The sequence below is a fragment of the Lutjanus erythropterus genome, unplaced genomic scaffold (genome assembly GCF_056507025.1).
Source record: "Lutjanus erythropterus isolate fLutEry1 unplaced genomic scaffold, fLutEry1.hap2 Scaffold_176, whole genome shotgun sequence".
NCBI lineage: Eukaryota > Metazoa > Chordata > Actinopteri > Lutjaniformes > Lutjanidae > Lutjanus > Lutjanus erythropterus.
The window spans coordinates 18,182-42,787 of record NW_028146653.1 but is presented as its reverse complement, the minus strand read 5'-3'; the positions used below and the strand labels follow the sequence as shown (position 1 = coordinate 42,787).

Below are 24,606 nucleotides of genomic sequence, written 5' to 3'. Positions count from 1 at the left end.
CGACAGATTTACTCTAAGTTAATAACTATTTGTTTAGCTCGTCAGCACTCTGAGAAATACCCGCCAGAATGGGACACGTCATCATGACGCGCCGCTGGGTGGAACCATTAGCAGGTCTGTGGGGGAGAAGTGTCCTGGTGAAAATGTCAGACTACGTCAGTTTGATCAAAGATTACATTCATAATATGACTACACTCTGACTTTTATTACATTAAAATATATCATTTAAAATACCGATACTTTCATTGATTAGCAAACTCACCGCCTAGACCCGGTGACGTCAGTACAGTGCGCCACAGGAAGAAAACAAACCAGCCACAAAACACTGACCAGGATCTGGTCTGTGATCGATAAACATTTATATAATAATAATAATAATAATAATCAGTGAATAATCGACTGGAGTTCGGTGCGACGGAAGATTTCTAGCGTCTATTCTGCCGAAACCAAAGAAGAAGAAGTAGAGGAAGCAGAACCAGATGGGTTCCAACAGAACAAAAAACACAGCGAGTCTCTGACTGACACTCTGGACTGTCCTGGTTCTACTGACTGGGTTCTACTGACGGTGAGTTCTGCAGGTCCAATCAACTGACTGAGGACTGAAGTCTCATCTGTTCACAGCTGTTTGATTATTCTACACTTATAATGTAAACTAGTAACATTCATGTCTAATTATCACTGATCCACAGTGGAGCTTTATTGATAATTAATCGGTTAAAAACAGATTAAATTAATTGTCAACTATTTTGATAATAATTAATCACTTTGAGCCATTTTTGATTAAAAGTCCAAATTATCTGATTTCAGTTCCTTAAATGTGAATATTTTCTGGTTTCTTCTTCTCTGACTGTAAACTGAAGATCTTTGATTTGTGGACAAAACGAGACATTTGAGGACGTCATCTTGGACTCTGATCAGATTATTGTTATCTCTTATTTTAAGACATAAACAACTAATCAGTTCATCAAGAAAATGATCAATAGATTAATTGATGATGAAAATGGCCGCAGCCCTCTCAGGTTCTCTGTAACTCGGACATTTGAAACGATTAAACAAGAAAAGTGATGTCAGTAAATAATCTCATGGTTAAATGAGAAAAGAATAATGATTCTGATGATTGGAGTTTTGGAAATCAGAAAATGATGAAAAATGTTGACAAAAAATGACAACCTCCCGTCTCCTCCTGTCTCCTCCTGTCTCCTCCCATCTCCTCCTGTCTCCCCCCGTCTCCTCCTGTCTCCCCCCGTCTCCTCCTCCCGTCTCCTCCTCCTGTCTCCTCCTCCTGTCTCCTCCCGTCTCCTCCCGTCTCCCCCCGTCTCCTCCCGTCTCCTCCCGTCTCCTCCCATCTCCTTCTGTCTCCTCCCGTGTCCTCCTCCCGTCTCCTCCTCCTGTCTACCCCCGTCTCCTCCTCCCGTCTCCTCCTCCTGTCTCCTCCTGTCTCCTCCCGTCTCCTCCTGTCTCCTCCCTGCAGGCCACATTGTTCTCCGAGCTCGTCCACCATGAGCTCACGGGCATGCAGGACGTGCGGGGGGTCGGACATCGACGTGGATCAAGCTCGGGGCAGCGCCGTGTGCACCAGCTGTGGGTCTGTCCTTGAGGACAACATCATCGTCTCCGAGGTCCAGTTTGTGGAGGGGAGTGGAGGAGTCTCGTCTGCTGTGGGACAGTTTGTCTCTGCTGACGGTGAGACACGCTCATCACTCATCATGTGACTCGTCATGTGACTGATACGATTCTACAGATGACTGATTATATTTTAGAAAATTATCAAACTCCATATAAAATCCATCCGTTTTAACTCCAAACTAAAATGTGACCATTGGTTTAAGAAAACATGGAGTCGATGTCCGTCAGGTGATCGTTTCTCTCTGATGGTAAACATGAACCACTAAACGATCAGATTCCTGACGCAGTTCTGTTTCTACACAACCAACAGTCTAAAGGACTCTGTTGGGTTTTATTAAGTCTGAACAGGTGACAAATTAGTTTTTGGATCAAGATACAAAATAAGCTCCAATTAAACTCCGACCAGTTTAACACTGTGTTCTTATTTATAATCAAAGAAGAAATTAGATCAAAGCTTAAAAAGTATAATTTTATGTATGAGATTAGATTATAGCACAGCTGAGCAACATCTGTTTAATTTTATCACTAATATATTGAGATTAAATTTGTGATCATCTTCAAAGAAGTGAAGTGAAGCCTGTGTCTCTGCTCTCTGTTCATCTCTCTGGTCTTAACTGTGTTCAATGTGACTCTCAGCTCTGAACTGATCTGTGACTTGACAGGAAATGAAGTCACAGACAGGTAGGAGCACATGGTGGTAATCACCTGTGTTTGACCTGAGCAGTAAAAGAGCATTAAACAGTTGAATGTGAACAAACTTTATTGACTCAGATTGTGCAGACAGTGTTTGTTCTTCATCAGCTGATCCGTTTACCTGAGAAGACAAACACGTTTACAGCCTCAAACAGATTACAGTTGATTACTGACCGTTAACGACGGCTGAATCTAATTCTAAAATGAACACTGTCATTTTGACAAATCTTGCAACCTGAACAAATAAAGATGTGTGATATTTGATGAGTTCTGCACCAAACAAACCGTCTAACGTGGAGAAACTGATGTGTCAGCTGGAGATTTTTTGCACTGAGAATTTATGTCACATTTTACTGCCATCGAAACACTGCAGTTCTTCAGATTTGGATATTGCATTTGTCCATGTTGTGATTTCATCTGTTTCGTACTGCGGCCCTTCTCCACAGGTTGAGTAACAAATGACTCTAAACAAATGATAATTAATGTAGGGATGGAGCCGTACATACAGCTCATGGTTAGGTATATTTTAGGGACAGAAGAGAAAAAAAAAAGTCATTTGTTTTAAAAAATTATACATTCAACAGTGGCGTTTTTACTGTAATAATACTCACATACTGACATATTGTCACTATGAAATTAATACAAACATAAATGTCAGTAATCCTCCACTGTAAGAGAACTATTGACATTTACTAATAATTTGTGAAGTAAAGCTTGTTCACACAGATCCTTCCTTCCACCCGTCCTTCAGTGTGTTACGAGTGTTTCGAGTACCTCTCATGATGCCTTGGTGAACACTGGCTCCATACTGACCCCTGCAGGCAGACATGGTGTGGATGTTCAGGTCTGAACCCGAACCGTCAGGACCTGTGTGGGAACCAGTAAACCCAGCTCCTCTTGCAGTGGGATCGCTGGGTTGATGCTCTTTGATGTTGACAGGAGTGTTGGGGACATTCTGTGGTGTGAGACTGAAGGAGGACGTCCTGCTGGGTCCTATTCTGGTGTCAGACTGAGAGCTGGGGTTCTGGAGGTTCTGCACTTTGGGTCTGTCATGTGTTTTCAGTCTTCCTGACAGATGAGGAACCAATCTGACTCTGATGTGAGATGGTCCTGATAGAGAGGATGTGTAGAAGAACAGAAAAATAAAGATTTAGTTGCGTGCCTCACCACAGACTGCCTTTTGTTATAAGAATGTGTGCTAGGCTAACAGTTTACTCAGCAGTATTTGTGCTAAGCTAAAACATGTCAGATCTACCTTGAAGTGTAACTGCAGTAGATAAACGAGGAAAACAAAACTTAGTGAACAAAATTCCCCTGAGAATCAGAGTGATGTCAGATTTGGTCAGTGGGCACTGATTCTCATTCCTACCTGTTGGTTGAAGGACATTTCTCTGAGTAGAAGCAAATTCCTGTCCTCGACTGTCTCCTGTCTCAGCCATTGATTGGACCTGTTGGTCTGGGTGTGGATGGACCCAGTTCTGCGGGTTTGGGGACATACCAGTAAGGCGGATCGCTGAAGTCCCATCTGATTTGACTCCGACACTATGAACACCTTGTTCTGACTTCAGTGTTGAGAAACTGGTCCTCTCTGGGACAGGTTCTGGTCTTGTGTTTAAACCTCTGTGCTCAGGAAGCTGGTGGGACATCCTGCGGTTCCCACCATCGCTGACAGCTGTGAGACCAGTGCCATACTGGAAGGGGTGAAGGATCTGTGAAGGTTTCTGTTTGAGACGATGCCCAGAAGAAACAAATTTTCTGGGGGGTTTAACTCTGATGTTCTGCAACCTGGACTGAACCGTCTCAGTGTTCCTCCTGTCAATGGACCCCGATTTGTCCAGGTTTTGGTCAACCTGGCTGGTTGCATTAGATCTTAGTTGGGCAATGACAGACTCCTGTGTGTCCACAGACAGGTGGAGGTAAGAAGTTTTAGGAGGACCATTCTGACTCTGAGGCTGGTACCCAGGTGTCTCAACAGTTTTGGTAATTTCCATCCCACCACCCGAGGATCCGTAAAGGCTCTTATCCCGATTGGCCCCAGGTTGTGGGGACAGTTCTTGCATGCTGAGAGAGAGGTCGGCTGTAAGACTCTGCAGGTCTTGATTTGTCTTAGTGATACCATTCTGATCAGGACTGGGCTGGTCCCAGGTCAGGCCAAAATACCAACCATGATCACCTAAACTGTTTGGATCCTTAAGGGTCGGAGTCTGACTGGAGCTTCCTGAGTCGGTGAGCAACTGTCCAACAGCTGCAGAATCAGGACTCCTGTTGGAATAACTTGAGCCTGAGGCTGGTTTGTCCTCAGTCAGTCCAAAGTCTTCACCTCTCACTTCTGCAGGGTTGAAGCTCAGTGTGCTCAGGTGTGACAGCTGGGGGCTATTGTCAGGTAAGTGGTCATAGCTTTGAAGAAAGCTGGGGAGATGGTCACCAGTTGGAGATCTGAACACCTGTTGGTCCTGTGTCTGGGACATGAGAGGACCAGGATGAGATGCAACCTGCAGAGGGATCTGCTGAATACCAAAGCTTGGACCTTCAGGGGGAGGAGAGAGATTGAGGTTTGGAAAAGTCTGTAGGTTTTGGGAGGAGTAGAACAGCTTGTTGTGTCCTGTCGGGACTGTGATGAAGTGGCTGGGTCCAGGTTTGGGCTGAGGCCTGACTCCCCCTGCTGCTGAAGTTTGGTGGACCTGGTTAGTTGGGATGTTGATGGCATCTCCAGAAACCTGATGAGAACAGTCCTGGGCAGGAAGCTTATTTGATGAATCTGCTGGTGGTTAAATAAATAAATAAAAACTTCTAAAATTTTGTCACTCAAATCAAACTGAATTTGGATGAAGAATTCAGACTGTGACCTTTAACTCTCTGGAAGACTTGGACTGAACCAAATCCAGGAGTCCCTGATGTGAAGATCCGGTCTACAGACACTCTGTTGACTCCACTGAGTGGATAGAAGCACCTCACGGTCAACCTGTTCAATAATCAGAAATTTATCCTCAACAAAAATATAAATGGAAAGACTTGTTGTGTTGTGAGCACAAGAAAATCATCCAACCATCAGGTCAGGATTATTGCACAGGTGTGTGTGTGTGTGTGTGTGTGTGTGTGTGTGTGTGTGTGTGTGTGTGTGTGTGTGTGTGTGCGCGCGTGTGCGTGTGTGTGTGTGTGTGTGTGTGTGTGTGTGGACTGCTCACATCGGACTCTAAAACAGGGGGGTCAGACTCATTCTGGTCCAGGGGCCACATTCAGCCCAGTTTGATGTCAAGTGGGCCGGACCAGTAAAATTAAAGCATAATCTATTGATTATTCTGCAGATCAATCGAGTAATCAGATAAGAAATATTGTATTAAGAAGTATTGTATTTATTCTGCATTTTTTTCTATTACATTACTTTAGCTTTATTTAAGAACAATGGTAAAATACAAAAGAGAAGATAAGACAGGTCTGTTAAATGAACAATTATAATCTGCTTAAAGTAAAAATACTCAGTAAAGTAACTTTAGATTTACTTTTACTGTTTTTACTTTACTTTCTTTTTTCAGGTACAAGGTAAAAGTAAAGGTAGTGATGTCTGCAGAACCACAAACAGAAGATGGAACCAACTCTTTTAACTGAAACAGTCACGTTTTGTTCACATGTTAAAATAACAACATGCTTCTTCTGGAGCAGGACAGACGCTCCCAGAGGACAGAGGACAGAGGACAGGGGACAGGGGACAGAGGACAGGGGACAGAGGACAGAGGACAGGGGACAGAGGACAGAGGACAGAGGACAGGGGACAGAGGACAGGAGACAGAGGACAGGGGACAGGGGACAGAGGACAGAGGACAGGGGGTAGGGGACAGAGGACAGAGGACAGGGGGTAGGGGACAGAGGACAGGGGACAGAGGACAGGGGACAGGGCACAGAGGACAGAGGACAGGGGACAGAGGACAGGGGACAGAGGACAGAGGACAGGAGACAGAGGACACACAGACAGGGGACAGGGGACAGAGGACAGGAGACAGAGGACAGGGGACAGAGGACAGGGGACAGAGGACAGAGGACAGGAGACAGAGGACACACAGACAGGGGACAGAGGACAGAGGACAGGGGACAGGGCACAGAGGACAGAGGACAGGGGACAGAGGACAGGGGACAGAGGACAGAGGACAGGAGACAGAGGACAGGGGACAGGGGACACACAGACAGGGGACAGAGGACAGGGGACAGAGGACAGGGGACAGGGGACACACAGACAGGGGACAGAGGACAGGGGACAGAGGACAGAGGACAGGAGACAGAGGACAGGGGACAGAGGACAGGAGACAGAGGACAGGGGACAGAGGACAGGGGACAGGGGACAGAGGACAGGGGACAGGGGACAGAGGACAGGGGATAGGGGACAGAGGACAGGGGACAGGAGACAGAGGACAGGAGACAGAGGACAGGGGATAGGGGACAGAGGACAGGGGATAGGGGACAGAGGACAGAGGACAGGGGATAGGGGACAGAGGACAGGGGACAGGGGACAGAGGACAGGGGACAGGGGACAGGGGACAGGTTTACCAACATGACACCTTTTTCTCCTCTTTTGAGTTTGCATAAGAGTTTGATTTTTCAAAAATGGAAACAATAACATACAAGATCTTTAAAATGTAATTGAGTATTTTTACATTGTGGTATTAGTATTTTTACTTAAATAAAGAATGTGAGTATTTTTCCATCACAGCAGGTCAGAGATCAGTGTTTCAGTGAATAGTTTTATTTATGGCGCCCGCATACAGAACAGACACACAGAGGTGGTCAGTGATTCTCTGACTCTGTCTGTATCTGATCTGTTGACTTTCTTCATCAGCAGGATGTTTTATAAAGACAAAAAGACTAAACCGAACTCTCATTCTGTTTTTTTCTCTACATATTGATCCTCCTGTGATTCAGTTTTCACAGCAGCAGAGAAAAGAGTTTATTACAACAGAAACTAACGTGATGGTTAATGACATCATCACCAACCAGATGCACTTATAAAATTAAACAGCTGTATAAAGAGGCCTAAACGTAAAACAGGAGAGTCTGTGTTTGTCTGTGAGAAACTTTCAGATCTTCTCACAGCAGAGTGAACAGGTGAGGGAGGAGAGGAGGACAGACTGATCACTAATCAATCACTGATACCGTCGTCCTCTCAGACTGATTAAAAAATAAAAATGACAAAGTTGGTGACAAACCAAACCTGTGTTTCACACAAATAAAGTGTTTGTGTGAAACACTGCAGAGTTTAACATCCTGCTGTTTACAGACAGTCTGCTGTCTGTAGTCTGACAGACAGACAGACGGTCGTGTCTAGAAGGGAACCCTAGACCTGTGAAAGATCGTGAGAGTTTGATTATTTTAGTAGAAATAACGAACAAATAAAGAGTTACCTTCTAGACACGACTGAAAAAGGTGCGCAGCTCCAAAAATATAAAATCATGTGGTGGTGTCGATGTTTTTAATGTGGCGGGCGCCATAAATAAAACTATTCACTGAAACACTGATCACTGACCTGCTGTGATGGAAAATACTCACAGTCTTTATTTAGGTATTTTTACGTTGTGGTATTAGTGTTTTTACTTCATTACAATTTAAAAATCTTACATGTTATTGTTTCCTTTTTTTGAAAAATCTAAATTTTTATTGCTGTTGTTGTACTTTAATGTTTTCTTATTGTTATTTTTTGATGATTAAATACAGACGTGCAAAGAGGAGAAAAAGGTGGCATGTTGGTAAACCAGTCCCCTGTCCTCTGGGGGACAGGGGACTGGTTTACCAGAAGAAAAATGTTGTGATTTTAACATGTGAACAAAACATTCTGGTGTTTCAGTTAAGAGTTTGTGGTTCTGCAGACTTTACTACCTTTACTTTTACCTTTGTGCTTGAAAAAAAAAGTAGGAAGTAAAATAAAAACAATAAATGTAAATCTAAATACAAAGCATAATACATAATATAAATACATGTAAGATTGTGATAAAATCGAAATCGTGATTTTATAGTAAAAAAATCGTGATTAGATATTTTGGCCATATCACCCCCCCCCCCACCATCGACCAACTACAGGCTGGACACGTTAAAAAGACATGAGGTGACGGCCAATCACAAAGCTGCAGAAGAGAAGGAGAAGTATATTAAAGATATTAGTACCTAAAAACACTCAACTAATAAAGTTACAAAAACTAAAATAATATAGTTTAGAAAGATAGTTTAAGAAATAATTGGTTGTTGTTGTTTTTTTAGGGGTTAGCCTGTAAAAGAAAGTGAGTCAGTTGAATTTACAGAACACATGCACGTCATGGCGCACGGTCAGGATGGTACCACCTCTGCCTCACTTTGAGCCAGGAAACACCCGTGTTTATATACACAGTACTGCTGACTAACACCTGTGACACACCCAACGAATGAAAGAAAAACTCCAGACCCTGTTGCACACCGTTTTGCAGAAATGGGTCACTCAGTTTGGAAACTATAGCCAAGTGGTGCACACAGTTTTCAGTTTCAGCCTGCCCCTAACCAACCCAACCAAGAAAGTCCATGAGCACTAGCCAATCAGAAGCATCTAAAACAGCAGCATTGCATTTATACTTTTGTTAATTATTTATTTCAGTCAGGTTTTCTTCAACTGCTGACTGTGGTCTGCGTCCTCCAACAATTAGCTCGAGTTCTTAAACCAGTTCTGTTTTTGGAACCTCAGTGTTATGTTGTGAACCAGGCTGCATTTCCACCAGTTTTGAGTTGAACCGTTATAAAACGGTGACAGAATCAGGATCGGTGTGGTTGTGTTCACCTGGGTTAGTTTCCTTACTTGAACTGAGAGTCTCTGGAGATCAAGCTCGGTCCGTCTGCAGTCATCTGTCTGTCATGGAGGATCTCATTCTCATAAACCACGTACGACTCCCCGACCTGTTGAACATCCAGAACTTTACCATGTCTCTACATTCACACAGCCTTTTGTTCTCAGTATGTTTGAGTCATACCATGGCTCTGGTCCCACAGGAGTTCAGCTGGAACTCAAACAGGACTCTGGATCCGTCAGTCTGTTTGGGTCCACAGGTAGGGTCCAGCAGAGCGGTTCTTTCAGGATGCACCGTTGGCCAGGTGGAGGTCGGAGTAGTCACCACTGTCATGGTCCCATCTGCAGAACAGACTGACACCACAGAGGAACAGTGTTAGCATTGTGCCTGACGTCCGGTCAGGGTCGATGTAAGAGGGACGTGCATGTTACCTATCATGTCCTGTGTTTTGAAGAGGCAGCGTTTGGAGGTGGATGTCTGGACCTCCAGAGTTTTGGAGTCTCTCAGAACAAGTTTAAATGTTCCGTAAAAGTTTGACAAGTTGATGTCCTTAAATAAAGATAACTCAAGTTAGAGTTCCTCTTTTGATGGAGTTTTATTTTCTTTTGATTAGTTTATATTCTAATAAATGTTTAGGAAGCTCTTGTTGTTGTACATTACTGCAGAGAAAACACTTAAAATCAACACACCAGATTCATGTAATCAACTAAATTAGGACAAAGGTGGACTCCCTGATTGTGTTACAGCACCATTAGATCCCCAGATGTCTCCCTCAGCTCACTCTGGACTTAAATTTACATGAACTGGGAGGCAAAATATTGAAATTTTGGGCACAGTTCAACTCTATCAAACTGTAGATGAACCCCGTGCATCATGGACTCTTACTTCATAGGTGTAGCCGATGGAGTACACAGGAACTTCCAGAGAAGTTCTGTGGGTGTCGTTGTGGAAGCGGTACCCTCTTTGGTCTGCCAGCTGTGATGTCAGAGGCTCATGGTCAACACCCACCTCCCAGAGGCTCTGAGCTTGAGGCGGTCTGACCACGGTGAAGGCGATTCCTCTGTCAGAACACTGAGCCGTGATCTCTGGAGGGACTTCAGGAAGCAAAGCCGTACTGATGGGTTTAAGAAGGTTTCTTTTTAAGACCAGAGTGTAACAAAGAGCAGGAGTAATTGTACTTACATGCATTGAATACTTGTGCTGTGATGAATGTGTGGTGGTAGTAGGAGTCTCTCTGAGGCATGATGGATAAAGTGAAGTTTATATCAATGGAGTACTGCACCACACCTTCACCCAGGTACTGTTGGGTAAAAAAGATACGTGTCAGAGAGGGCTTCAAAAAAAATGACATTCTAAGTTTTTACTTTTAGTGACACTCAGACCAAGGTTAGGCCAAATCAAGCTATACTTGGGCTCAGGTCTGGATTGCTCCAAAATGAGGCATTTACAGGCCAGACACTGGTTAAAGCTAGACTACAGCCAGCCACAACCCAGGAAAGGTCACATCAGACTCAACTGCAGGCCGTATTCATCAAGAACAGAACAGGCTAAACCCTGGTGGTGCTGATCCTCACCTCCCCAAAAAATAAAATGAAACATTATCAAGTGTTAGATCCTGCTTTTGTCTGTTCTGGAGGTTTTCACGTTTCTTGAATTAAATATACACTACCAGTTAAAAGTTTTAGAACAAAAATAAATCATGGAATTAATTTATAAACCAAAATGTTTTCTAAACTTTTGACTCATCAGTAGCCACCTCAGGCAGATAGAACAGCTGAACACATTCATGGATTTTTTCTACAATGGAAATCAAACGTTCTTCCCGACTCTGCTGCAGAAGTTCTCATAAATGTGTGGCTCTTGTTGGTTGCTTTGCTTTCACTCTTCTGTCCAGTTCATCCCAAACCAGCTCCATGGGGTTTAAGTCTGGAGACTGTGTTGATCCACTCCGTGTTTTCAAGCTTACCATCTTGTTCTTTTTTCCTAAACTCGTTCTGGTAAAGCTTGGACGCATCCTACAGCAAGATAATGACCCAAAACTGCATGGTCACTGCATGGAGCTGCAGAACGCTGTGTAGCCGTTTTGGTTCAGGTTGCCTTTCTCTCTCTGTACAAGTCACCGACCCTGGATCCAGTAAAACAGCTCCAGACCATCACGCCTCCTCCTCCATGTTCGATAGTTGATGTCACACACTGAGGAACCATCCTTTCTCGTACTCGACGGCGTACAAAAGTCCTGTGTGATGAACCGAAGATTTCAAATTTTGATTCATCAGTCCATAACACCTTCTTCCAGTCTTCAGTAGTCCATTATCAGGGTTTCATGGTCCAGACAAGACTCTTTTTCATTCTGACATCTTAACAATGACTTTCTTGCTGCAACTCGACCTGTCAAACCTGCAACTCGAAGTCTTTTCTTCAGAGTTGAAACTGAGACTTGTTTACTCCGACCACATGAAGCTGTTGTCCTGTGAGCCGCCGATCACACAAGCTGTCGACTCTCAGAAACTTGTCCTCTGATTCTGTTGTGTCTTTGGGTCTGTCAGACCTCTTCCTGTCAGTTTCCTCCAGGTTCTGAGTGTCTTTTGATGGTGAAGGAACCTGTTCTCACTGACACCTGGACTTTCTTCACTATTTCTCTGTAGGAAAGACCTTATGATGGTCTGTCTCTCTTTCATTGTTAATTCCCTTTTCCTTCCATTTTTATAGCAACACACCACTTTCTGCAGGACAATACTGTTCAAACACTGTTCCTGAGGGTGTGGTTCCACAGTGTGTTCTAACACTACTTTGATGCAGACGGTTGTAAGGAACCAAGAAAAGTTGGGACACCTGTAGGAATCAGTAGCACCAACTTTCAAGGCTTGATCAACCTCCATTGCTGCAAAACACCTTTCAGTTGTTAACACAGTTCTTGTTCCCTGAAAAAGGATAATTCTGAAATGTACATTATTTTTCAGTTTTTGGTAGCCTTACCATTTTTTTTAACCTCTGGCACTTCAACACTGACCTTTGTACCATTTCAAGTTATTCATTGGACTAAAACTGCTTGAATTTCAATAAAAAACTGGAAACATTGAGGTGTTCTACAACCTTTGACCAGTAGTGTAAGTGCTTTGAGAGGTTGTGGCAGCGCTGTTGTTCTGAATTGGTCAAGCAGTTATGATGTCACCAAGAGGTGATACAGGTTATTTGTGGAGCCCTCACCATCCAATGGACAATTTCATCCTCAAAGGGCAGGCGCAGCTCGTAGGCTCGGCTGCCGTTGATATGAACAAAAGGAGTGATGCTGTAGCCTTGTTCAGCGCTCTCTGACATCATCAGGTGCTTCTCATTGATCTGGACGTCCTCTAACAAGACATCAGCAGGAATGTTTCCCAAGTAGACGCTGAACACCTGGTTGTCACTCATGGTCTCTACAGGAGAGAAGATGACATGATAACAGTCACATGAAGACAGAGGTGGTGGAGGTAGATGGGATGCAGCTAGGCCTGTGCGGTATACCGGTTCGTACTGAAAACCAGTCTTTATTTTTGTTAAGATATTAATTTTTCATATACCGCCATACCGGTGAATAGCCCAAACAACATCCGGAACGTGCGCAGCGCGAAAGTGTTTCAGTGCTGCACACCAACACCACAGGCGTGTTTGCTTGAGCGTGTGCACTAGGGATGTTCCTGGCGACTAAATTCCCTGTCAGTTAAACGCAAAATTTAATTTAGACTAGTCTAACACTAAGAAAACACTCAGAAAGCCGTTAAAATTTAGCAGAATTTATTAATCATAATGTTAAACACTGTCCGAAAAAAATAGTGTGTGTATTAAGAGCCATTTGAAGACGTGAGTCACAGTCAACAATCACCAAATCGTATTTTAAATGCTGCCGAGATGCTACTTTGCTCTGTGCAATACAAACCTAATTAATGTACAAAACATGACAACAACTCACTAAACGCTTCATCTTTTCAGACCGAAGAGGGTCACAGTGTCTGCGGGTAAAGGACCCAGAGCTAACGTTAGCTGCAGCCTGACACACAGTGTGGCTAACGTTAGCTGCAGCCTGACACACAGTGTGGCTAACGTTAGCTGCAGCCTGACGCAGGGTGGCTAATGTTAGCTGCAGCCTGACACACAGTGTGGCTAACGTTAGCTGCAGCCTGACGCAGGGTGGCTAACGTTAGCTGCAGCCTGACACACAGTGTGGCTAACGTTAGCTGCAGCCTGACGCAGTGTGGCTAACGTTAGCTGCAGCCTGACGCAGGGTGGCTAACGTTAGCAGTGCTAGCAGCAGAAGCAGCAGCTCCACTTGCAGGTTTATGTCTGTGTCTGTGCTTAATGTGGTCACGTTTCACCAGTCGAGTGAATATATATATATCAGCTGATGTCACAGTCTACATTAGGGATGTCCCGATACAACTTTTTCACTTCCGATACGATACCAATATTGCAGCCTTGAGTATTGGCCGATACCGATATCGATCCGATACAATATCAGCACGAATCATACAAACTTTTATTGATTATTTTGTAGTGTGGAATGTTAGAAAAGGTTTGATCGAGTGATGTCACTCAAACAGCAGCCAGAGTCTCCTATGGACAGAAGTGCTGGAGCTTATCGGAGCGTTTAGATCTGAGACTTTAGATGCAGCCTGATAAAATACGATACTCATTTTTTGGCTGATATCGGACCGATATCCGATATCAATATCAGATTGGGACACCCCTAGTCTACATTCATCTGTTCGACTTCGCTGATGTAAACATCCAGTGTTGCCACGGTGATCGGTTCATACGTGAGGAGCTGCTATCTGACAGAGCTGCAGCCCCAACTAGTGGCGTGCAGCTGCATAAAATCATAGAGGCAACAGATAACTGGCATTATGCATGAATGAAAGATTGATAAATATTTTAAATATTTTATATTTAAATATTTTAAACTGCTAATATTTCTGGTGCCGACTAGTGTGTGTGGGGACGTTTAATCGTATAGTCGTCCCCGCCATGTGATGGTAACCCTACTTTGAAGGGGTCATGCTTTTACCTGTCTGGACATGAAAAAAACACAAAAACATGATACAGTCCTTATGACAGTAAAATGGTGTGTTTAAAGACAATCAACTGCAGTAATTCTGTTCTCATCAGAAGAAAATGTGGGTAAGAAAACTGCTGCATGGAAAAAAATACAGTCAAATACCATGAAACTGATATGATTTAAAAACAAAAAAAAAACAACATGATATGAAAATGTCGTCATACCACTCAGCCCTAGATTCAGCCTTTAGGAAGATGTAAGAGTTCTGAGGCAGACTGAGACATTTACTGATCAACCAACTGGAGACTTACGGTCGAGGCTGAAGGGCGGACGGCAGAGCAGTGGTGTGTCGAGCACTCTGAGCATTCGATGTCTGGTGTCGATGCTGCTGCCATCTTCATACAGCAGAGAGAAGACGTGTTCATATAGCAGGAAAATGACATACGTCTCCTTGTACATGTTGTTCACCACTAAACTCTGCAGAGAAGAAAAAAATGGACAGATGTAGAATCAGCTGTTGGTCATGATGTAATGTTGTGTAGCATGTTGTTCCATGTATAATTTGATGGTTTTAACAAAACAATATTTGCACATTAAAATCTTGTCCCAGTCTGAAGTTTGGAGTGGATCGATACCTTCCTGTATCCGCCTTCTGCCCCAAATGGAACCCCAATCTGGATCAGATATCCCTGCTGGACCAGTCTGAATCCTCTGGCAGCAGCAGTTGGTTCGTCCAGTAGCACCCCATCCACTCCCAGACTCAGGCTTCGACTTTCCAACCCCGTTCCCTCCCCGACCAGGGGGGTCACGACCCGGGGGATGTCCCACAGCAGCTGGGTACCGTCAAAGGAACCTGAATCTGAGGAACAATCAACAGAATCGCTGTGAGCACATTAACCAGCTTCCTGTTCAGGTGTGTGTATATGAGAAAACTTACTGACTGTGCAGGCCATGGACACATCAATCATCACCACTGTCAGCTTCTGCTTCAAGAACAGAGAAGCCCGGATGACCTCCACAGGGACACCATCCACCTGACAACAAACGTGAAGACTTAAAAAATATCTTCCTCTGCGTTTTACCACCTTAAACACAACTCTCGTGTCATTAAGTTTAAGTTTCTCATGAGTCCAGAAACATCATGGTGGGACAAAGAGAATTAATCTACTCCTACATTTAGTTGGTTTAAGGTGCAGGAAACTGTCCAAATCTGCCTTCATCAAGTCTACAAACAGCCTCAAGAGGACTTTCTGCAGACTTGTGGAGAGTCAGCCTGGAGTGCAGATTATCTCATGCAGACATGCCTTTTAATTTGGATTTGTCTGTTTGAACATATTAAACCGTCAAACTCTGGTTTTAACCCCTGACAATATGTCGATCCTCAGAGCTGCTAATAGCAGATCAAAGAAGGTTAAATGGTCGAAATTGTGATTAATCTACATGGAAACAGAGGGTTCAGCTCCAGGCTCTTGGTGCATGTTACCTCCTCCTGGCCTACAACTCTCAGATTTGATTTGATGACAGTGAACACACCATGGTACACTGCAAGTCCAGCCAAAGAGACAACTTTCTGGAGGAAAAGGATGTAAACAAGGCGACAAACAGTGTCTTGAATGTGTTGGAGTTTGATTAACCAAAACCATCAGGAAACACTTAATACCACGGCCACGTGATCTCTGGACTCTGGATTGGCTGTTGTCTGCCTCTATGGTTACCCACCATCATCAGCTCGGCGTATGGCTGTTTGTACCGAGATCGAAGCACCACTCTCTGGGCGGTGGTGGTCAGGCTGTAGCCCTGCCGCTGGGCTTCACTGATGGACATAGAAGACACGTGTCCATCATTCTGCAGGATCATCAGCTGCCAGACAGAAGTCGCCGTCCTGTGAGCCTGAACACCACATACAAACACCAGAGAAGACTCAAACGGATAGCTCACATTGTTCAAAATAACAAAAAGGTGTTCCAGTTAAAGCAAGCTTACGGATTTTAAGATTTGACAAGCCATGGACAAAGTCACCATGATACCAGCCAACCAACACACAGCCCTGAAAGTTATCTGCAAAATCAGCTCTAAAACACCTCAAGAGACTTTAGATGAGCTTGGCGAGAAGAGAAACACAGCAAGAACAAATAAAACAGCATGAGCTCCTTCAGCAAGATCTGTCTTTTATTTTGTCTGTCCTCAGAGATCAGTAATGTTGAGTTGTGATGGTGGGATTTTACCTGGGAGTAGGCAGCCTGCCACACCTGTCCACTGCCCCACCGCTGGCCTCCACATGAAGACTCTCTGTTGATGTTCACCTGTTGGAGATCAGGAAACCACATCAGTCTCAAGACAGCTGTTAGAACACTGACCACCACTGACAGGGTTTGTATGTGTCTGACCTCCATGTAGTCCTCCTCACAGATGATCTCTCTGTGAGTCCACATCAGACCAGAACAGACTGCAGAAACAGGCTGGCTGATCCACCCGCCACCAGCATCGCTCAACATCACATTAAATCTGAACGTGAACACCTCGTCATTCTGGAAAACACGAAAACATACGACGTCATCACAGCCATAGTCAGTCTGGACCTGGTAGTGGTTTAAAGGGAGGTGGAAGTACCTGGTTGTGGGTGAAGCAGGAATAATATGAAGCTCTGAAGGTGGTGAAGCCATCCATCTTGAAGGTGCTGATGGTGTAACCGCAGTGTGAGGCGAGCTGCTCGCTGATGGAGTGGACACCATGTCCATCTACAGCGGCCGGCCAGAGGGAAAACCGCCATCAGTTTGCAATGAAAGTTACAGGACAGGTAGACAGTTGTTCAGGTGTGCATCAGGCTTGGTAATGGGGACTACAAAAGCGTCAGTTTAGTGAACATGAAGAACTGACCTACAGCCTCGAAGCGAGGCGTCTGTCCCGAGGCCACGTGGATCCAGAAGTAACGATCCCGACACTCTGACTGAACGACGGGATCTGTGAAACCTGACGAAACAGAAATTCTGAACCACGTCTACCAAATGTCTAGGCTGGGTCAGGAGGTCAAAGGTCATCAAGAGATAAAGATTCAGGTTACATTTTCTGTGGTTGTCAAGAAAAGTGTTTGGAAACCAATTTCTTACATTTAAAACTTTCCAATAAACAAACAAACAAACAAAAAATCAGTAAAGACCCTTTAAATTCCAGTTAAACCAGTAAAGAGTGTAAATATCATCAGTAAAACCAGTTTACCTTCAGCTGTTATTATTTCTGTGAAGTGGCTGCAGATAAAGATGAGTCTGGAAAAAACACTGAGGTTCAGTTTTGACCTTTTCAGGTGAGCTGTTGATTTACCTGTGCAGGTGAGATTAGTTTTACTCACCCGAGGATGAAAGCAGCACTTTTCATGTTGAAGCAGTAGAAACTGTCTCTGTCTCTTTTGTCTGTCTGTATGTTGGAAAAGCTTCCCAGTCTCTGCAGCCAGGTGTGCTGATGACCTGGTTGTCATGGTAACAGAGGAGCCAGTCACAGCTGAGTGTGGTTGAGTGTGATTACAGCTGCAGGTTGTCAGACAAACTGTGACAACATGAAAACTTGACAGCTGACATGTAACACGACCCGTCCAACGGTCTTCACCTCTGTTAATCAAATAATCGATCAATTAATCTTGGCACAATCTTGTCAATTGTGACGAGACAGGAAACACTTAAAAATATGTCCAAACATGTGGAACACACAGAAACATTCATATTTAAGAAGCTAGAATTTTTACTTTTCTGTCAAGAAATGACTCAATCAATCAATTGATTATCAAAAGAGTTGGTGATTAATTTAATAATTGATTATTCACTGAATCTGTTCATCTGTTGGTTTATTCTGAATGTATCTCTGACTGTAGGTCCAGCTAAAGCTCCTCTTCTTGGTTCTGGTTTTCACACCAGTGTTGGGAAAGAGTCCAGAGCCCAGACCCTGCAGAGCGGTGAGCACCTTCATCATCATCATCATCATCATCATCATCATCATCATCATCATTAATGTGGAGTGTAATCATCTGTTATTAATGTTTACACCCCTTTACACTTTAGATCAGTAATTAATTTTAACAGTAATGGCTGCCTTGTTACTGTCAGAGCTGAGGATTAGCGCCAGGCGATGACGGAGGCGTGTCTACAAGTTTTTTTTCTTCAGTGGTGTTAAAAAATAAACATCTGACGAGTCGGTAAATTAAAGCTTCCTGGGAAGTCTGGGGAGAATATTACACCAAACTCCCTTTAAGAAATGAGACATTTTAAAAATTCCTCACCTGATCAGAAAAACACGACTGTACAAACACGTCGATTCAGGATCAGTGTAATCAGTAAAGAACAGCTGAGTTTCTGTACAACCTGAACATTTTGGATTTTGTTCTCAGCGTCCTCCGTCGGTCAGCTGCTCTGTTTTTAGTGGGAACAAGAGAAGTTCTTCAAAAATTAGGATTTCTCTCTAAAATAAGAGCTGGTTGGTGGATCAGAGACACCAAAACAAATAACAACTCAGAACACTGTCCATTCACCGTTTATCGTGTGTCTGAGAAAAGTTTTCACCTGTTACCATAGTAACAACCCAGTTGTCTCGGTGTTTGGCAGAGAAGCGCAGCTACCATCCGATAATATTAAACATGTCTGATTATTCTGAACTTTTTCTGATCCAAACTCAGCTGTTATAAAATACACTGAAGGCATGAGCTCGGTGTCTGCAGGTGAACGTCAGGTATATTTAATCTTTTACGTGTCTGCAGGTGAACGTCAGGTATATTTAATCTTTTACGTGTCTGCAGGTGAACGTCAGGTATATTTAATCTTTTGCGTGTCTGCAGGTGAACGTCAGGTATATTTAATCTTTTGCGTGTCTGCAGGTAAACGTCAGATCCAGCAGCTGGGCAGTCAGCTGCAGTTGAACCAGCACTGTCTGGACACGGCCTTCAACTTCTTCAAGATGGTCGTCAGTAAACACCTGACACGAGGACGCAAGACGGAGCACGTCATTGCTGCCTGCCTCTACCTAGTGTGTCGCACTGAGGGGACTCCACGTATCCTAGCAACCTGCGACACACTCTGGCAGGGTGTATGTTTTCATGTGTCATGTAGTCAGTGTGACCTTTGACCTTGTGCTGCTGTGTTTTCCTGAATGTTCTGTATCAGACATGTTGTTGGACCTGAGTGACCTGCTGCAGGTGAGACTAATCTCTCTCTCTCTCTCACACACACACACACACACACACACACACACACACACAGTTCTAATGTTGACTTTGATGTGTTCAGGTGAACGTTTACATCCTGGGAAAAACCTTCCTGCTGCTGGCTCGAGAACTCTGCATCAACGCACCCGCCATCGGTGAGAATCCACTTTATTTACAAACTTTATTAACGTTATTTACACTTTATTTAAACTGACAAACTTTATTTCAACTGTCAGACTTTATTTGGACTGGGTATCATTTTAAAAATCATGATACCAGTACCCTAAAAGTGATGCTGATACCAACAAAGTACTTTATTTGATACCTTTTTCCTAAGACCTCAGTCAGAGATAACGCGGATCACGACGGTGGTTATCAACTTGTTTTATGAACCCAGACTCTCGGCTCGCTCACATAAAAGAGGCGTTTGTTCTTCCTCATGAAATGAAGCGATCGAGCGTCTTACTGAAGTCAAAATCATCAAGTTGTTATAATTATGAGCTGTGGAAAATATACAAATACATCACGACAAAAAGCAGGAGAAGAAGAATGATGTGAGAAAATGACTGATGGACTAAATGTGGTCTTAATGCTGCCGTTTATTCTAACATGAAAACATTAAACAATAAAAGTCCATCCAGCAGATTTAAACATGATGAAGTCTGTCTGACTCTGTCCTATGATGACAGAGACGAGGACATCACTGAAGTTTTTCACCAAACCAACGTAAAATGAGTGGAACTGATTTAAGATTGTCTGTGATCAATGATGATCAATTTTCTAATCAGTGATCTGAGCTGCAAAATCACAGACAAAACAGAAAACAGTAAAAAGTCTTCAAAGTGTCTGTAGTTGCTTCATCATTATTTTACTGTGTGGATTATAAACCATGTCAATTTAAAGAGTTAATATGATCTGGAGCAAACGGGGAAAATGACTCTGCATCACCAAACAGAGGTTACCATGACAACGTGATGCTGCTGTTTCATGTTTACATTATATGGATTCGTTCAGTGATATTATGAACATTCAGCTCAACAACTTTTCATTTTAACCTCCTCCCTCAGTTTGAAAGTTATATCGCTCATAAACAACCTTGTTAGAACAATAATTAGTTAAAGAACGGTGATTTTTACAGACGATTTAATCTGAAACTCTGAACATAACCTGCTGCTGACCAGGTGATGAGTTTAGCATCAGTTACCATGGTGATCATGACTCTGAACATCCTGGATTAGACTCAACATGTCTCACCTCGTAGTTTCACCCCTCAGTGTTTTCGCTCTCAGAGAAACATGTTGCTACGTCTCTTTGTAAACACATGATCACGGCGAGGTTTGATCTCTGCAGCTGGTTCTCCAGCTAAATCCAGTTCAGACCAGGTGCAGCACTTTACTGAAACACACTGACACACATGACTGAACTCAACAGCAATAAAACTTTCACACCACCTCGTCTGTGAATGTGATTTCTGACTAAGTCATGTCAGATTTTCATCAGCTATTAAAAACATGATCCCACACGACTTCATGATGTAATCAAACTACATCTGTGTTCATAGTTTTGATGTGGCAGAACACAGATATCGTGCGTTCAGTAAACTTCAGCTGAGAGAAGCAGTAACACGTCTTCAGTTTCAGTCACTTTAATGTTCAATCATTATTTCCTTTAAAAAGCACAGACAGCCAATCAGCTCCAGCTTGGTCAGAGAGTCTGTCAGATTGTGGTTCAGCAGTAGAAGACAAGTTCTGGGATCTGTCCCCCCTGGACTCCGGTCCCGTTGGTACTGTCCGATGAACACTGGAACTGGAAGGTCACTTTCCCACACTGCACCTCAGTCATGCCCTCCTGACCAAAGTAACTGAGCTCGTTTCCGTCCAGAACAGCGCTCACCGTGTAGAAGGTGTCCGCCTCCACCTGAACCGGGTGTTCGAACCACACAGGGAAGGTGCTGCTGGACCCATCAGACAGGAACCTGGTGAGGTTCTGGGCCAGAATAGTTCCCTGCCTCTTCAGTTCGATCTTCACACTATACTCCGCCTTCCCGCCACTCGACCCGTACAGGCCGAGGCCACCGATGAAGACCCGGCGGTCCACGGCAAACTGGATGCTGTCGCAGCGCCCCCTGTAACGCCACTGGTTGCTGCGGTAGGCAGAGGACTGAAAGCGATGACACCTCTGCGGGGCCAGACCGGCGCGCTTTGCCAGGGGGAAGTCCAGTCTGGGTTTGTTGGATGCCGTGAACCACAGGAAGATGTCGTGAGTCTCCTTTAGGGTCAGGACATCTGACTGCGCTGCCCCATCTGCAAACTCCTGCAGCGTCATGGACGGGATCCGCACCAGGTATAGAGCCTTACCCAGAACCCCCCGCTGGTTCCTGGGGGTTACGGTGAGGCCCTGGCGGTGACACTCGGCCGCCGCCCAGCCAAGGACGGCCTGGAAGACGAGGACCTCGCGGACATTGAGGGAGTCTCTCTGCAGGATGATCTCCAGCGTGGGCCGGTCGATCTCGCAGAAACCTTCAGAGCGCAGGGCGAGTTCGGCCTGAGCGTCGATCACCTCCCAGCAGCGCTGCGTCAGCTCTGGCTCCTCGAACAGACGGCTCTGAGACAGGAGGACGCATGCGTTCTTCGCCTCCAGACTTGTCTCCAGGAAGGACACGCATGCCTTCGCCAGAGCGGGGACGATGTACTTCTTAGCAGCATAGAGCGTAGCGAGCACTGTGTCAGCATCCAGCTCAATCTCATCACTGTACATGTACCTGAGACAGACAGAGGACAACGGTGTTCTTACACCTCTTCATTACCATATTACCATGTGGCGCAGACGGACTAAGTACATCTGCTCCACATGTTTGGACCTTTTTTCACCTGACAAAATTAGTTAACTCAATGTCTTTGGGTTGTGGACAAAACAAGGCATTTGAGGACGTTATCTTGGACTGGATTCACATTAAGGTGAACTGCTGTCTAAAGTGGACAGACTCACTTTAACAGGATGAGGAAAGCAGGCGGCTCCACGTCAGGGATATGGATCTCAGACTGTCCCTCTGCCAGGTCTCCATAAAACATGGCTCCAAACACAGAGCTGCCCACCGCTAGGACATACTGCAACACAGAGAGACGGCCAGGAACCAATCAGAACACTGAGACCTTACACGCAGACAGGAACCAATCAGAACACTGAACCACAGAGGACACGACAGGAGGTGGACACAGGTCTACACGTCAGTTATAAACTGTGCTGTCTGTCGCCATATTCAATTTTAACTACAGTATTATCAAAAGAATTCAACTTAATGAAATTATCACAATATTCACTGAAAACTGACAACAACAACAACAATAATATTATTATTATTATAAAGCTATCAGTCAAATTCATCTTCTATTTATTTATTAGAACAATTCTGTAATATTATTACTATATTAAATGATAAAATGACCACAGTATCATCAGAGATGAATGAAACATGGACCAGGTTCAGTGTGGACCAGGTTCAGTGTGGACCAGGTTCAGTGTGGTTCAGTGTGGTTCAGTGTGGATCTGGTTCAGTGTGGACCAGGTTCAGTGTGGACCTGGTTCAGTGTGGATCTGGTTCAGTGTGGTTCAGTGTGGTTCAGTGTGGATCTGGTTCAGTGTGGACCAGGTTCAGTGTGGATCTGGTTCAGTGTGGACCAGGTTCAGTGTGGATCTGGTTCAGTGTGGACCAGGTTCAGTGTGGACCTGGTTCAGTGTGGATCTGGTTCAGTGTGGTTCAGTGTGGTTCAGTGTGGATCTGGTTCAGTGTGGTTCAGTGTGGTTCAGTGTGGACCTGGTTCAGTGTGGTTCAGTGTGGACCTGGTTCAGTGTGGTTCAGTGTGGTTCAGTGTGGATCTGGTTCAGTGTGGACCTGGTTCAGTGTGGATCTGGTTCAGTGTGGTTCAGTGTGGATCTGGTTCAGTGTGGTTCAGTGTGGACCAGGTTCAGTGTGGACCTGGTTCAGTGTGGTTCAGTGTGGTTCAGTGTGGACCTGGTTCAGTGTGGTTCAGTGTGGACCTGGTTCAGTGTGGTTCAGTGTGGTTCAGTGTGGACCTGGTTCAGTGTGGTTCAGTGTGGATCTGGTTCAGTGTGGACCTGGTTCAGTGTGGTTCAGTGTGGACCTGGTTCAGTGTGGACCTGGTTCAGCGTGGATCTGGTTCAGTGTGGTTCAGTGTGGACCTGGTTCAGTGTGGTTCAGTGTGGACCTGGTTCAGTGTGGACCTGGTTCAGTGTGGATCTGGTTCAGTGTGGTTCAGTGTGGACCTGGTTCAGTGTGGACCCGGTTCAGCGTGGACCCGGTCCAGCCTGGACCTGGTCTTTGTACCTTATGAGCAGGAACTCTCTGAGTGTCTCCTGGAGGTCCGACGATGAAGTGGACGTCCGCCATCTGCTCGTTGTTGAACATCAGAGCGTTTCTGCAGAAAGACGACAAACAAACTGAAGTCGTTTCCTCCACAGTCAAACTTTGTTTTACTTGATCAGTTTTCCTCCATGAAGACGTTTGATTTCCTCCGACGTGTTTGTTGACCTCCATCAGCTCTAAGTTCATTGATGTCTGACTCAATAAATACTGAATAATTCATGTTTTCCTGCTGTCCAATCAGAGCACAGTGTCATGTTTTCCTGCTGTCCAATCAGAGCGCAGTATGGTGCTGACCTCTCTCTGAGCGTGGGCTGTGTCTCCTGCCAGCCTTCTCTCTCTTCTCTGTCATTGTTGGTGCTGTTCAGTTGGATGGCGGTGGCGGTGTGGTCGCTGTGGTCGCGGTTGTCATGGTTACGGTCCGGCAGCTCTCGTTGGCTCGTCTGGATGAAACTCTTCTTCACCTCCACCTCGTTGCTGTGAGGGAGGCTGGTGGAGAACAGTTCAGCCGCCATCTCCTCCTCCTGCCGGTCGTCCTGGTCACAGTGAGGTCACGACCTCACAGCATGATGACCGCTTCCTGTCAGACACAAAGATTACTGCACATTCAAGTCCAGTGATGTCATGATGTCACATGATCAGATCATCTGTGTTTAAATGTCAAACTAAAAGTTTCTAAATGTCCAAAACACAAAAACTTTCAACTTTACAAAACAGAAATAATAAAGTTCCAGAGCTGCAGCCTTTAACTGATCAATTATTGCTTAATCAACAACTATTTTCATAACTGAAAGATTATTTTTAGTTCTTTAATTATTTGAAAAAGAGTCAAAATTCTGTGACCTCAGCTTCTTAAATCAACATTATGACGTTTTGTTTTGCTTTATTTCATTTC

At 44.5% G+C, this 24,606-nt stretch overlaps 3 protein-coding genes across 3 annotated transcripts in view; 1 reads left to right on the top strand and 2 right to left on the bottom strand.

Annotated features, from left to right (window-relative positions):
• Window positions 1-24,606, top strand: part of brf1b (BRF1 general transcription factor IIIB subunit b) — a 36,364-nt gene continuing 11,758 nt past the window's right edge. The window contains exons 1-6 of the mRNA XM_084714292.1: window positions 1-565; window positions 1,472-1,683; window positions 18,008-18,088; window positions 19,004-19,177; window positions 19,290-19,321; window positions 19,413-19,485. Of these exons, the coding sequence (XP_084570418.1) occupies window positions 1,500-1,683; window positions 18,008-18,088; window positions 19,004-19,177; window positions 19,290-19,321; window positions 19,413-19,485 (544 nt within the window). The 5' untranslated portion in view covers window positions 1-565; window positions 1,472-1,499. The remainder of the gene's footprint in view (window positions 566-1,471; window positions 1,684-18,007; window positions 18,089-19,003; window positions 19,178-19,289; window positions 19,322-19,412; window positions 19,486-24,606) is intronic.
• LOC146304071 (uncharacterized) lies at window positions 3,038-17,674 on the bottom strand. The gene is made up of 19 exons (XM_084714288.1): window positions 17,492-17,674; window positions 17,354-17,408; window positions 17,023-17,143; window positions 16,756-16,883; window positions 16,533-16,673; window positions 16,371-16,448; window positions 15,865-16,035; window positions 15,083-15,179; window positions 14,781-15,004; window positions 14,457-14,622; window positions 12,321-12,529; window positions 10,296-10,413; window positions 9,999-10,207; window positions 9,545-9,662; window positions 9,297-9,466; window positions 9,125-9,222; window positions 5,166-5,281; window positions 3,689-5,077; window positions 3,038-3,429 (listed from the first exon to the last, which is right to left on the bottom strand). The coding sequence occupies exons 1-19, from the start codon at window positions 17,515-17,517 to the stop codon at window positions 3,038-3,040; spliced, it is 4,026 nt and encodes a 1,341-aa protein (XP_084570414.1). The 5' UTR covers window positions 17,518-17,674.
• Window positions 21,018-24,389, bottom strand: LOC146304070 (BTB/POZ domain-containing protein 6-B-like). Its single transcript, XM_084714289.1, has 4 exons — window positions 24,009-24,389; window positions 23,676-23,766; window positions 22,319-22,437; window positions 21,018-22,091 (listed from the first exon to the last, which is right to left on the bottom strand). Exons 1-4 carry the CDS (start codon window positions 24,224-24,226, stop codon window positions 21,059-21,061), a joined length of 1,461 nt encoding a protein of 486 aa, XP_084570415.1. The 5' UTR covers window positions 24,227-24,389; the 3' UTR covers window positions 21,018-21,058.